General features: G+C 38.1%; 1 protein-coding gene across 1 annotated transcript in view; it reads left to right on the plus strand.

The window, feature by feature from the left end:
- Positions 1 to 15089, plus strand: part of med23 (mediator complex subunit 23) — a 55451-nt gene that overhangs the window by 7787 nt on the left and 32575 nt on the right. Inside the window, 12 exon segments of the mRNA XM_007899240.2 lie at positions 824 to 855; positions 1947 to 2034; positions 2356 to 2480; positions 4094 to 4170; positions 4173 to 4204; positions 5036 to 5134; positions 5695 to 5796; positions 7015 to 7084; positions 9189 to 9301; positions 12771 to 12866; positions 13345 to 13362; positions 14120 to 14320. Of these exon segments, the coding sequence (XP_007897431.2) occupies positions 824 to 855; positions 1947 to 2034; positions 2356 to 2480; positions 4094 to 4170; positions 4173 to 4204; positions 5036 to 5134; positions 5695 to 5796; positions 7015 to 7084; positions 9189 to 9301; positions 12771 to 12866; positions 13345 to 13362; positions 14120 to 14320 (1053 nt within the window).

Below are 15089 nucleotides of genomic sequence, written 5' to 3' on the forward strand. Positions count from 1 at the left end.
ATAGCGAGAGTATAGTTGAACCTTACCTTGTGAATACTTCAGTAAAGAACTATCCACAAGGTAAGGTTCACCTATATTTGAAACTAGTAATGACCACAATTCATGATTCAGTAATGAGGGTATCTCACTAATATGAGTAAAATAGGCCAGCCAACTGACTGCCTTTAATTTTGAGTTTCAACTATGTTTGAACTTGGACAATCACAAAAATTAGTTTCCTTGTGTCCTTCAAATTATGAGCCCACAATCATATGTGCAACCTGCACAGATGCTTCCCATTCCATCACTACACACAACTTAGTGAGGAACTCTGCTCAATAATGCATCTTTCACGTGGAAGCTGTGAAACCAAAATGCAATTACTGGCAAATAGATTTTGTGGCAATACTTTTCCACAATGGGTGAAATTTTTTTTTGTGACTTTCCAGTTCAAATGCAAAATTATTCTGACCATTTGCAATCATTAGTAGTGAAAATGACTCCTTTGGTCACCCAGGTATTATTTAGTTCATATTTTTAAGATTAAAACAATGAATTTTGAGGAAACAAAGTTATAACTTGGATAATGGTTTCAGTCATGGAAAGATAGACACAGGAGTAGGCAATTCAGTCTGTTCTGCCATTTTATAAGATCATGGCTGATCTGTATCTCAAACCCAGTTACCTGACCTTACCCCATATCCGTTAATATGGGTCATCTTCCCAACCAGCATTGTGAAGTGATTTGAGACATCCTCCTGACGTGAAAGACACTATATAAATACATGTAAATTATATGTATATTATTCAAGACTTTATAAGGATATTGCCTTTTTTTTTACAGAAAACTGAAGTGATTGAGGAAGCCTTTGCTGGGTGAGTGCCCATGTGTAGTATTTAATTTATAAATAGCTGATTTATTTATACCTATGTAGTAATCCATGGATGGCTCTTAAGTGCATGTTCTCCAAGTTACATATTTCCTTAAGTGATGGGCTGAAATAAATATTACAATAACATTTGAGTAATACAATTATCTGCATTTACTAAATGTGACCTCTGTGTAAGCTTGGACAGCGAGTGTCTGGTTCATTCGATCATGATTTGGTCACAGTCAAGAAAGGTCTTGTTCACATGTGCACTTCCAGTGGGAGTTGAATCGTGTTCAGGAATCCTGGTAATGATGATTAAGATGACCTTAGGTCATCAGATCTGATTAAGATGGAGTCCTGTAGCTCAGTGGTTAGAGCGCTCGGCTTGCAAGCGAGTCACCTGGGTTCAATTCCAGGCAGAGGGCGAAACCTTGGGCAAGTTTCCTTACTCCACACAGAGCCTAATAATAATCCCTCCAAAAAACAAAACAATAATAAATTGGTCATTTTCAATCCACGACTGTTTGTGGGACACCGCTGTGTGCAATTGGCTGCCGTGTTTCGCCCACAAATATACAGTCAATTCACTTTACAGTCTATTCTGTGAAACACTTTGAGACGTCGGGAAGATGTGAAAAGCGCTATATCAAATGCAAGGATTATTATTATCTTGGTTGGACTCAGTGCCCCTGAGTTGGAGAGGGGAAAGGTCATAGAGGGTGTCTGCAGTGATCGCTATCCAGTGATTGGGTATGGACTGGAATAATCTTGTTTGTAATGTCCCTATTGAGTCATCTGTGGTGCACTTCCACCATCAAATAGCATGCCATTACTCACTGTCAGGGCTCACGATTGATTAGATCCACTTGGGGAAAGTGCAGAAGGATGCCTGTAACCCATGGAATTATACTGTAGTCGAAGGAAAAAAATAAGTTTAACAATCGTGTGGATGTGGAGGGAAGGGAGGTGAAATTGCAGGGGAATAAAATGCTAAGGAGGGAATTTGTTAGATTTTTATATATTCTAATATTCTTATATATTCTAAGAACTTGTGTCAAGATACTCTAAAATTATCTTAAAAACAATATTTCACAGTATGTTTATGGACACACCTGAAGATGAGAAAACCAAGCTGATCAGCTGCCTCGGATCCTTCAGACAACTCTGGACCTCTCTTCCTCAGGTTTGAGTCCACATTGCAGCAATTGCCTCAAGAATTTTTAAATTCCTAAATCATTTTGCTCAAAACAGTGGTGGCCAACCTTTATGGTCGGCCAAAAAAAAATGTCTTCAATTTTTGATTAATACCATAAATCAAGAAAAAAATAAAAACACCCTACCGATCGAACACAGACTTAACTCCACTCGTGCAAATATTTTTTTGGGGGCTTCTTTATGGCTCCACTGGTCATGTCTGTGGCACTCGGGCCAAAGGTTGGCCACCACTGCTCTGAAACATATACAAAACATTGTATAAAAATTGTAAACCTTGTCTCAACTCCAGGAATCCCATGAGCAGTGTGTGCAGTGGATAGTCCGCTTCATCCATGGGCAGCACAACCCCAAAAGGATTTCATTCCTGTACGACTGCTTGGCTATGGCAGTTGAATGTGGACTGCTACCTCCCAGGTACAAATAAAGATCTTTTTAGTGTTTTTCACATGAAGTCCAAATCTAATGAGTGTGTTATAATGCAGAGTTTGGGGTCTATAAAATTGTACCCTGCATAATAATGGATGTGTATAAATGCAGCATCATGGTCTACGTTCTGGGTCATCTAGTTGCTGCACATGTTGCTCCTAGCACTGCCTTGCTCATATGGATAGGAAACCAGTTTGTCAGTGGCAATTGTGAAAGTTGCTGACCGAGGCCCTCTGCATCCGTATGCCACATGCGCAATTCCTCCCAGTCAGCCCCAGAAGTTAGAAGTGTGTCACAGTTCCAGTTCACTGGGAGTCCATGATATGAACTGTACAGAAACATAATGCAAAGAATTGTAACTAGTAATTTAATACTTGATGAAACGTAAACGGCTTCATAATATTGGTTGGTCTAAACTACCCATCCAGTCTCCCACAAGATTCCATTGTCACATCAATTTAATTGTTTAATTGTTGTTATATTCTGTGTTTCATGAATAGGTTACATATCCCCCCCCCTCCTTCCTTTCATTCTGATTTTAAATTCAAAGCTTTCTCTCACCATTGTGAGATGTTATTCACAACTACTGGAACCATTTCCATTGCAAAAATGTAGAGTAATAAACATTGAAACGAATTTCCTTCACCTCTGCCCAAAGGCGCAACATACATATAAATTTGTATTATATTCTACCATCCACCTCCATCCCTACCTCACTCTAAATCTCCAAATACTGAAATCTCCCAGCTGGATATTTGTAATGGACACCTCATTGGTCTCCCTAGTTCCACTATCCATCATAAACTTCACCCTATCCAAACTCCACATATCCATAACCCCAGTCCACCCCAGGCTCCATTGGTTCTCTTTCTTTCAGCAGATCAAATTCACAGTCCTCATCTTCACCTATAAATCTCTTCACTCCCCCAGCACCACCCCAACTCTCCTTCTGCCCCCTCCACACGGCCAACTCGCACTGAGCATCCGTGCCTCTCTTGCCACCTTATCCCACCACCATTGGTGGCCAAGCTTTCCAATTCTGTGCCCTTAACCTCTGGAACTCCATCCATCTCCATCTCGCTCTGCTCTATCTGTCTTTATCTCCCATCTTAAACTGTGCGTAAGGTCACCTCTCCTTTCCCCTCATTTCTCTGCCCCTGCTTAGCATCCACCTGCGCCAGAGTAAAGTGCTCCAAGATGTTATTCTCTATGAAGCGCACTATACGAATGTAAGTTGTTCTTGTATTATACGTGGACCTGGGTGTAATGATGCATGTTTATAATGGGGTTGGATTGAACCCATTCTAAAGCACTCTTGAGACATTAGCCTATGTGAAGGATGCTATATAAATGCAGTTATTGTTGCTATTTGAAGCATGTTTCAAAATATTGTGATTTTGTTACTTCAAACATCAACCTTTTAAAATACATTTGTTTGTAGCTTAAGTAATGTTTTGATTTGATTCCATTTGAAAATACCTTACATAAAGTGTGAGATGAAATTTTGTTTCAATATGATAGCTACAGGGTAATGTTTCGATTTAATAGTATTGTTTTTAACATTAAATTCTAAAATGGATTTCTTGATTTGTTTTCATCAGACTGGTCTGCGAGACTTTAATTAACTCTGAAAGTCTGGAATGGGAAAGAATGCAGCTTTGGGCCTTAACATTTAAGCTCATCGAAAAATAATAGGAGGTGTTGACTACAAGGTACAACAAAATGATCTAGAAGGCCGATTATTATCCATGCCATGTAAAAAAACAAATAACATATGGAAAATCTGTCATTGTTCGCTTGTGTTGGCTTTCATCACATCTAGGATTGACTACATAATTCAATCTAGCTCTTGACTCTCAGCGGTTAGAGCACTCGTCTCGCAAGCAAAACACTTGGGTTCGATTCCCAGCAGGGTGAAACCTTGGGCAAGTTTCCTTACTCTACACGCCTGATAATAACCTCTCAAGAAAAAACCCCAACAATAATAAAAATTGGTCACTTCAATCCACGACTATTTGTGGGACATTGCTGCGCGCAATTGGCTGCCCCATTTCACCCATAAATATACAGTCAACTCACTTTACAGTATATTCTGTGAAGCACTTTGAGATGTCCAGAAGACGTGAAATGCGCTATATCAAATGGAAGGATTATTATTATTATAAACACCCTGCTCATCGTACTCCCAATCTCTTCCATACACTATAGACTCTGCAGTTTGTGTCCTTTCCCGCACCAGGCTGCGATCCTATAACCCCCTTCTTTGCTCAGTTCCATTGAATTGTATTTGTTTCAAGTTTATTCACTGAATACCACTTGTTATCAGTTATTATTAATGGATGCAAGAGCACTTTTGTAAATCTTTTAGGGAGGCATGGATGGAAAGTGATGTTATGTATCTTTTTATGGTTATTGTATTTGGAGGTAAACACTTGTACATATATTGAAGTTGATGGAAGTCTAGAAGGGGAAGAAGAGGATTATTAAATTTTGAACAAAAGGTGATGGCCTTATTCTTTAAAACAAAGCTTATTCTGTTTCAGGGTGTACGAGACCTTTTGAAAGCAATTCTGGAGAAAATTCAAACCATTCCAACCACTGTAAGCTCTGCTGTGGTCCAGCAACTGCAAACTGCCAAAGATGTAAGTTATTCCTTCATATTCTTTGTTTCTCTTCAATATGTTCAGAGTTTTCCAATGCCTGTGTGAGTATAATCATCCTGTAGCAAAGAGAAATCCAATGTAAACAGATAGTGTCTATCTATCTGTCTATTGGCCTTGGGACGTCCTCCTGACGCGGAAGGCGCTATACAAATGTAATTTTGTGTTATTGTTATGTTTTTATAGAAAAATATTTGAAACACATTTTTAACTTCCAGCAATATTTTTCCTCTCTTGTCCTCTTTTGATGATAATTTGATTTGTTTCTCCTGCTGCTGCAGAGTGGTTTTCTGGCCACTGTAGCACTCTTAACACCTTACTCAAGTGGCCAATATTTATGTAAAAAGTTTAGGCATCGTTTAAATAAACATAAATGCTTTAAGCTACTGATTTTCCATGCAGGAATCTGTTCAAAGCTCAAAGAGTTGAACATTTTAGAAATATCTATCTGTTTCTTCCGCCCCACCAATCCCCCAAAACGATTAGCACGTGTAATTTTTTGTAAAATAGCTTATTAAAGATTTCTTCTTGACTGTTTTCAGATCGTGGCATATATCCTGGATAGAAATGCCTGCTTGTTACCAGCATATTTTGCAGTTACTGAAATCAGAAAACTTTGTCCTGAAGGGAAGTTGTCTCACTGGGTAAGAGAAGGTTGTTTTTGCTTTTCTTAATAAAAGTAAAAAAAAGTTAGTAGCTTTGTATAGTCCAATTGAATTCACTATTTCCTCTACCACACTTTTTAAAAACGTTTCTCCTGTTCTCACGAAGGCCCTGAGAGATGTTGGGGAATGGTTCTATGTGTACTGTCTGCCTTGGAGTATCTCACTCAAATGGTTAGTCTTCATTTGTGAGCCCAGTCAGTGTTCCCAAATTGTTTTTGACCATGACGGCATCTGAGCCAATCTTTCATGCGCACATGCATTCTTTTTAGCAGTGGTCACAGAATGGGGAGAAATAGCAGGTACCAGGGTGATTCCTGTTCTGGGTCTTCCAATTCTTGTCAGTCTGCAATCAGGTAACGCAGCACAGACTACAATAATAACAACAAATTACATTTGTGTAGTGCCTTTCACATCAGGAGATAATTCAATGTGAGACCTGACTTGGTTTCACTGTAGGTAGTGATTTTGCCAATTCAGCCAAGGAGTCCATATTCCATTATATCCAACTCAATACAGTTATTTAGCTATGATCAATACAGAGGTGAAAAAATAATGTTGGATCTTGGGGGGGAAAACAATTATGAAAGGTGTACACAATCTGTTGATAATCGTGCAAAGAAACTTTTGTCACCTAACTGGCTATTTTCATATTACTTTTAGGAAAGCTTCCAAGCTTGTCAGCTCTAACTTCACACCAACATTGTCATAAGAGTCAATTACCTTCTGAAGCAGTGAATACCAAATAATATTGTTACATGTTCTCTGACATGACATGATTGTGATTTGCGACAATTGCTTGCTTACCATGTGCTATCAGAACATTTTGTTTTACTTGTTTCCCTCAGCGGCTGTATAAAATTTAATTATCAAGTAGCAATGACCTTCAATTGCTGAGTTAGATACAGTTTTCAATACTGGGACCTTCTTTATCAAAGAAAGATGCTATTGGACAGTCTGGTTTAGAGTACTTTGTTTCAAACCTTGTGGTATCTGATTCATACTGAATAGACAATTCATGTCACCAGCTCTTCTCAGCGTACAGTGTTTCTATTTGCTGTTACACATGGCTGTTTTTATTATGGCCTCTGGTTATATTTTTTAGCAAGCTGACTGATGTTACCTTTGAAAGTTTAAGCAAACATACATTTATTTGTTTGATGTATTTAAAATGCCCTTCATTTGCATTGTTTCTTACAGTTGCTAGGTAACCTTATATCGGATTTTGTGGACAGCTTTAGACCCACTGCTCGAATAAATTCCATTTGTGGTAAGAGTTTAAATTATCTCTTTGAACCAAAGAGAAGAAGCTAAATTTTGAGTAGGAGCGGTTCTGACTGGAACCAATATTTGTTTCTTGTCACTTATGGTATGAGTTGTAATCCCAATGGAATTGTAGAAAGGGTCTTGCTGAGTTACTAAAATCAAGTTCATTAGTTTTTAGATGATTTGGTGGATGTAATCAGATGGTGTGGCACCTTCACTTTGATGTCTGTGCATCTTTATGGTGCATCTTTTCCAATAATTTAATATTATTCCCAATATCTTACACCAAATGTTTAGCTTTAAAATGTTATGCATAGATGAAATGGCATATAGAATTGTAAATTTATATTTATGGAATGCACAATGATGCACTTCAGTGTATATTTTTTCCAGAATACTTTATTATTGTTTATAATAATATAATAATAATCCTTGTATTTTATATAGCACCTTATCACGTGATCATTACGCCTCAAAGTGCTTCACTGAATTTACTGTAAAGTGTGTGAGCAAAACTTTAGTTCAATCCAGTGAAGCTGGAAACCATATGACAATCAGTGTAGTTTGAAAATTATATTACACTTATACTACTAATAATAAACATATAGTTTCAATATTTTCTTCCAACAGATTTTAAATGAAAAATAGCCCTGGAGTTAAAATGCTATTAAATCATTTCAATATATAGTGAAAGGAATTTTACTGGTAATAGCACAATTATGTTTCGTTCAGTTTGCATTATCTATATGATCTCTCTGAAATCCTCTTAATCTGATGGTTGCTCCCCATTCTTTAACAATAAAAAAGGCCTTGGAAATAAAAGTATATCATGTATATTAACTATTTCAGTGGAAAAGTGAAAATAGCTAGGCTGATTGAGTGAGACTGCAAATCAAGTCCTTTTATTGGGCTGTTTTTTATCCCCATCTGATTCAGTCCAAAATCCATTGCTGTTGGAAAGCTTCTGCAAAAATAACAAATTGTATTTATATAGCGGCTTTCATATCGGGAGGATGTCTCAAGGCACCGGACAATCAAGGGTTTCCACCTTAGCTGAAGATTGTATTCGGGGGCCAAGTGGTTTAGGGGTGGGAGATGACTGGTCACAAGAATGTATTGAGACAGACCTTAAATGAGGCAAGGGAAGGAGTGAAATGAAAGGACTCCGGAATGGAGCTCCAGACATTAGGGGCACATATATTGAAAGCCCGAACACCAATTGTTCTTTGAATGTTTTGGGAGCGGAGATGAAAAATAGTATTGATTTATACTGCAATGGGGCAAAGTAAGTTGATGACCAAAACACTTCTCAAGCTTGTATTGAAAGTGGGACCCAAGCAAAATTGTCATCCAAATCGTGTTCCATTTCAATTTATATTGTTCTTTGATTGCAAAATGTACAATGTAAGTTCAGCCCTAGAATACACAGTAATATATGCTTGAAAAACAATAATAATGCTTTCAGGTGATATCTTAACTATAACTGAAGGGTACTATCCATAAATGATTGACAACCACCATTTGGGTATTTGGGTGCTTCTTGGGAATATCTTAAATTGGGCGCATTTCCTTTTTAATTCAAATCAAATCAATTCCATGTATTTTTTTGTGGGACCGCACTGCTGCGCACAACTGGCTGCCACATTTCGCTCACAAAATCTACAGTTGGTTCACTTTACAGTATATTCTGTAGACGACTAAATAGTGTGATGAGCGCTATATCAAATGAGAGGATTATTATTATTAGGGTGTGGCAGAACCTTGGATGGATTTGAATGTGAGAACGAGGATCTGGAACTCAATCTGCCAGGGCATAGGGAACCAGTGGAGCCGAGTGAGGATGAGGGGGTGACAGGCTGGTGCAGGAGACGTGATAAGGCACCATATCAAATGCAAGAATTATTATTATTATCCATAAAGTATTAAATGAAACCTGTACTACTTATCTATATCGGCAGTATTATTTTTGATGTGCATGATTTATGAGTTGGAATTTAGTTCAAATTAAGAAATAATTTGTATGTTTCTGGAGAGCATGAAAATTAATGGGCAAAACTTGGAGTGGTTTGTATTAATTGCTTTTTTATCCTACCTCACTGAATGCCTAGGACGTTGCAGTCTTTTGCCAGTGGTGAATAATTCGGGTGCAATCTGTAATTCATGGAAATTGGATCCAACAACACTTCGTTTTCCTTTACGGGGACTGTTGCCTTATGACAAGGTATATTTTTGTGGACTTCATTCCGGATTAATCACATTTAATTTCCATAAATACTAGACTAGGAGTCGCTTCAGTTGATTTTATTTTTGTTGGAGACAGCAGGGAAATTAGATCACATAGCTCCAGTCAGAACTGTTTCGCTGAAACTCAATTTTATAAAATAATTTTACACATTTTTAGTTAATTTCAAAAGCTATTTTAATTGATGTCTCTTTGTAATCGTAGACCTGAAAAACTGAATTTTGAAACAGATTTCCTCTTGTTAAACTCATATAAATTGGATCATTTTTGTTTGATGCACATAAACAGTTTAAAATAAAGCTAAACAAATGGGCATAACCATTTTAAACATTGCTTAATATGGTTTGCTTACAGGAGTTCCACATCATTTGATATTGGATTAATATTATATTTTAACTTATCAACAAATCTCTCAAAAGAAACAACAACTTTAACAATCTTCTTCCACACATATTTATGTGTAAGGTCTTATTTATATTGAATTTAGGTCTTATTTATATTGAAGCCACAGCTGCACACTCAACCTCACTAAGCCAGTCAGGAATCTGGATGTATTGTTTGACCCTGAACTGTCCTTTCTCCCCCACACCCGCGCCATGACCGGCACTGCCTACCACCACCTCCGCAACATTGCCAGACTCTGCCACTGCCTCACCCCTCAGGCTGCCGAAACCCTCACCCACGCATTTGTCACATCAAGGCTCAATTATGGAAACTCCCTCCTCATTGACCTTCCCAACTCTTCCCTTCACAAGCTGCAGATCATCCAAAACTCTGCAGCTCGTGTACTCTCATACACCAGGCTCTGTGACCCCATCACTCCCACCCTCGCCCGACTCCACTGGCTCCTCATCCCTCAGATGATTGAATTCAAGATCCTCATCCTCACTTTCAAGGCCATCCATGGCCTTGCCCCCTCCTACCTCTCTGACCTGCTGAGTCCCTCCAACCTATCTGCTCCTTCCATTCAGCGGACTCTAGCCTGCTCCATGTCTCCCGCCCGACCTGCCCTACCATCGGTGGCCGGGCTTTCAGCCACTCCGTCCCCACACTCTGGAACTGCATCCCACAGTCACTTCGCCTCGCTTCCTCCCTTGCCTCCTTCAAGGCCGGTCTCAACACTCTCCTCTTTGATCGCGCCTCAGGTCTCCCTCCCACCTCCCTGCCTTCCCTCACCCCTACACCACCCCTCCCCCATGCTCGGGGCCTGACCCCTGACTGACCAGCGCCTTGGGACATCCGACATGAAGGGCACTATATAAATGTGATTTTGTTGTTGTTGAATTAGTTGAGTTTTTCTGAGCATATATTAGCTCATTAGTTATGCTGTTTTTAATGGCTATGTCATGAAAGCAATAAGCAAGAGAAACCACCAATACATCTATTAAGGCATCAGTTAGGATGAGAAGCGGGCCTTTTGGCCTTTCAAGCTTGCTCCATTTTATTATGTCAATGCAAATCTTTCATTCCCATTTTTGATCCTATATTTTCAAAGTATGTAAACCTGAATGTGAACGAAACATGATTAGACATTCTGTATCTCTGGTTGTTTTGAATGATGATAGTTTAATGGTACTCACATCTCATCACAGTTCACACAACACAGAAATTTGATTTCTGACAATTAAACCACAAATTGATTCTTTTTTAAATTTTCTAATCTCTCCGTGTATTTTATTTGTATTCTAAAGTGTCAAAGAGGATGGATTTTCCTTAAAGTGGTACCAAAGGCATTTGCTGATGTAATTTCACTTGGAGCATTGTATCACATTACCTTGCTTTGGATCGCTCTCTTTCCACCACTCCTCAGTGCTGAATTCCAATATGTTTCTGAACTTCTAGGCTTTACAATCCATACTTTTGCATTTATGCCACCTTTAATGGAGTTTGATGATGCATTGGGAATGCTGTTCTAACTTGTGTTTGAGAGGTGGTCAAGATGAGGCCCACTTATTTGATAAATAAATATTTATAATGAACCAATTAATGTATAGTATTTTGGTAACTCAGTTCCCTTCAAAAGGGAACCTCCAAATGTGCACTTATCAGTCTACCTGACCTAGTATCATGGGTATACGTAATGCCACAAAGACTTTTGATATGCATTTATTGATACCTCAAAGCACAAAGCATACCAAACATGTGGAGCTCTGAAACTGGTAAATCATCAAGATTTTTAACTTTTAAACAAGTTCGTACAAACATTAATTTTGACTGAAGACACCTGAGCTTTGCTTTTGTGATGTGCAGCATTCAGAAGAAAATTCTTTGGAATTTTAACATTGTGACTGTTGTTATTCCCTTCTTAGCAGCCATTCTACAGAATTATTTTGGTAAAATAAATCTTGCGATCATCATACATTTCGGATTATTTGGTGCATTTTCTATTGTACGACTATAGCATCCCATCATTTTTATGACGTAACATACAGTGACAAATAACAAATATTCAGATATTGGTAAAATAGTAGATTCATGGAACCTGTTCCAAGATGACATTGGTTCAATGTTCACGCCATTGAATGTCCATCCTAGACCCTTTGAATTATCCAGTAAAGTAATACATATTTTAGGAGCCAGCTGTATGTCCAACTCTGCAAAAGCTAATTGTCAGGACAATATTTTTATATTCAACTTAGAAATGTACAAATGCTTGGGTTCTTCATTGTATAACATGCATAATTATTTGCGCACCCAATTCTGACTCTTCTCCATTACAGCTTATGCCCAATACTTAGATGCTCTAAACATGAGTCAATTATAGTTGAAATTTTAGTGAAGAAACATACTAAATGTTATGCTCTATTTTATGTTATTTATCCCAATTAAACTTACTGAAAAGTACTCTTTGGCAGTGCATCATATAACTTAGTGGAATTCCACATCTATTTTCCAAATTAAAAATTGACAGTTGCATTACCTGTGCAGTCTGAACTCAGTTTACTTGTCATTTTATTGAATTATTCTTTAACTGATGTATAACTTGGGTCTGAAATAAGACATTAACAATCATTAAGCGATGGAAAGAGCAAAATGATCGCCTCAGTCACGGCAGCAGAATTACCAAGGGAAAAACTTGGGGGGTTATTTTAAAGGTGATCTTAAAGGGAATGAAAGAAACCAAAGCTTGGATACTTTACACCGATTGAAAGTGGTATTTTTTTTATCAACGGTAATCTTAGAGGAAATTAAGCTCTCTAAGAAGAAATTAATTGATATAAAGTAAACTCTGTTTACTTCATACCAATTGGTTTTAGATTATATTGAGAGTCAAATATTTTACATGCTAAGTCCTGCACCAATCTGTTAGTGCTTATTTTGTTAATGTGCCTGTGGTGGGGAAGGGGGAAAATAGCAGTTATTAGTTGCTAAATTGCTGTTGAAGTCCTCCTTCACTACTACAAAGGATAATGAAAATGTCAAGTGCATATCTTTTATTTCCTCTTAGGATCTTTTTGACCCACAGACTGCACTATTGAGATATGTTTTAGAGCAGCCTTACTCCAGGGATATGGTCTGCAACATGCTGGGTTTGAACAAACAGGTACTGTATCTCACTATATTGTACAAAGCACCAAATTTCTAAATATAGTCTGCACTATTCTTTTTCTCTTTTCTGTTGCTATGGCCAAATAAGCAAATGGGTTCTGCAAGAATAGCCAGATTCTAAGTGAGTTTGTCATTTAATGGATTTTACTCGAGCTACTTGAAATAGGCAAAGTTTTATGACCTTTTTGTATTGCCTTGTGGATGGGAGTAGTAAAATACTGTAAATTCAGTATCTTATGGAAAAAAAATCTAGGCTTAATATAAAGAAAAAACATAATTTGAGTTTTATTTACATTGCTTTAGCTATTAGGCCAGCCTCAAAACTGAGAAAGTGTACATTGGTTTGTTTGTGGGGCTTGCCCTTTCTGGGGCTCTCGTGAGGCTGGCCTCATAGTCACTGTTATGTCTTTCTTTTTTTCTTCCTTTATTTTTGTTCTGTCCTGTCTTGTCCTGCCCATCCTACAATGCTCTAGACCTTGAACATTGCTCAGGTATGTTTACAATCTTACTGTTGTATTGTGACTAACGAGATGCTGACTGCTTGGTAGCAACTGATGCCATTTAGAGACATAAAGTAGACCTGCATGCTGGTACACGTAGAGAATGTAGTGGTGTCTGTCGCTGTCTGCTACAGAATGTGTAATTGTCGCAATTCTTGCACTTGAGAGTTTTGCAGTTGTCATGGAGAAGTTGTTTAGCATACGTTCTGTTGTTGACCTGCGAAATGTAGTCCCATTGCATATGTAAAGTAGTGTCAACAGATGTGTTCAACGTAGCTGTACCTTACTTTAGGGTTTTTAAAGCATGCTTTCAAAAAAAGTACGATCTGTTTATTCTTTGTAGCTTTTAATATTTTTTAAATTTCACGATTATAAATCGAAAGAAAGCATGCTAATTTTATATGTAGATAGTAATAGAATTTAGGTCTGTGACAGTAATCATGAAAATACTAGATAGTAAGAAAATCCAATTAAATTTGATCATTGGAACCTTTCCGATTGTGTTGCTTGTTGACCAAAGTTGAGTTTTTTTTTAAATTCTCTTGTTTCTGGATGGGTCGATTGGGCAAGGAAAGGGATATCATTGCAGTGCTTGACTTTTCTTTACGCTACATGCAAATTAGGTGCTTTCTGAAATCGTCCCATTGCAGTGTGTTTAGGTTAGCATTTCATGCTTTGTCAAGTCTCTTTTGCATTAATTAATGTGTGTTTACCATTCAAATTACCATAATGAGTGTCTGCTTTACAGCACAAACAGCGATGCCCTGTGTTAGAAGACCAGCTCGTGGATTTAGTGGTTTATGCGATGGAACGCTCAGAGACTGAAGAGAAGTTTGATGACGGAGGCACCAGTCAGTTGCTGTGGCAGCACCTCTCGAGCCAGCTTATTTTCTTTGTGTTGTTTCAGTTTGCCAGCTTTCCACACATGGTGTTATCACTTCATCAAAAGGTATGTTTGAGATATTCAAGATTGTACAAATTGGATAAGATAAGAATAAACCAAGAGGAGATACTAAAAAGCTTGTCGGTGCTCAAGGTAGATAAGTCACCCCGTCCAGACGGGATACATGCTAGGTTACGGAGGGAAGTAAGAGTTGAAATAGAGGATGCTCTGGCCATAATCTTTAATTCTCTTTGGACACTGAGGTGGTGCCAGAGGACTGGAGGGTTGCAAATGTTAATCCCCTGTACAAAAAGGGGCAGAAGGATAAACCCAGGAACTACAGGCCAGTCAGCCTATAACGTCGAACAGTGGGGAAACTTCTAGAGACTATAATTTGTGAAGTCCTGTAGCTCAGTGTTTACAGCACTCGCCTCGCAAGCGAGAGACCTGGGTTTGATTCCTGACAGGGCGAAACCTTGGGCAAGTTTCTTTACTCCACACCCCTGATAATAATCCCTTAAGAAAATAAATAAAAAATAATTTGATTACTCAATGCATGACTGCTTGTGGGACACAATTGAACGCAATTGCTGAGCGCAATTGGCTGCCACGCTTTGCCCACAAATATACAGTATATTCTGTGAAGCGCTTTGAGACGTCATGAAAACGTGAAAAGCGCTATATCAAATTCAAGGATTATTATTATAATCCGGGACAAAATAAATTTTCACTTAGAAAAATATGGGTTAATAAAGGGCAGCCAACATGGATTTGTTAAAGGAAAATCATGTCTAACAAACCTGAGAAAGTTTTTTGATGAAGTAACTGAGAGGGT

Source organism: Callorhinchus milii, unplaced genomic scaffold (genome assembly GCF_018977255.1).
Source record: "Callorhinchus milii isolate IMCB2004 unplaced genomic scaffold, IMCB_Cmil_1.0 Scaffold3, whole genome shotgun sequence".
NCBI lineage: Eukaryota > Metazoa > Chordata > Chondrichthyes > Chimaeriformes > Callorhinchidae > Callorhinchus > Callorhinchus milii.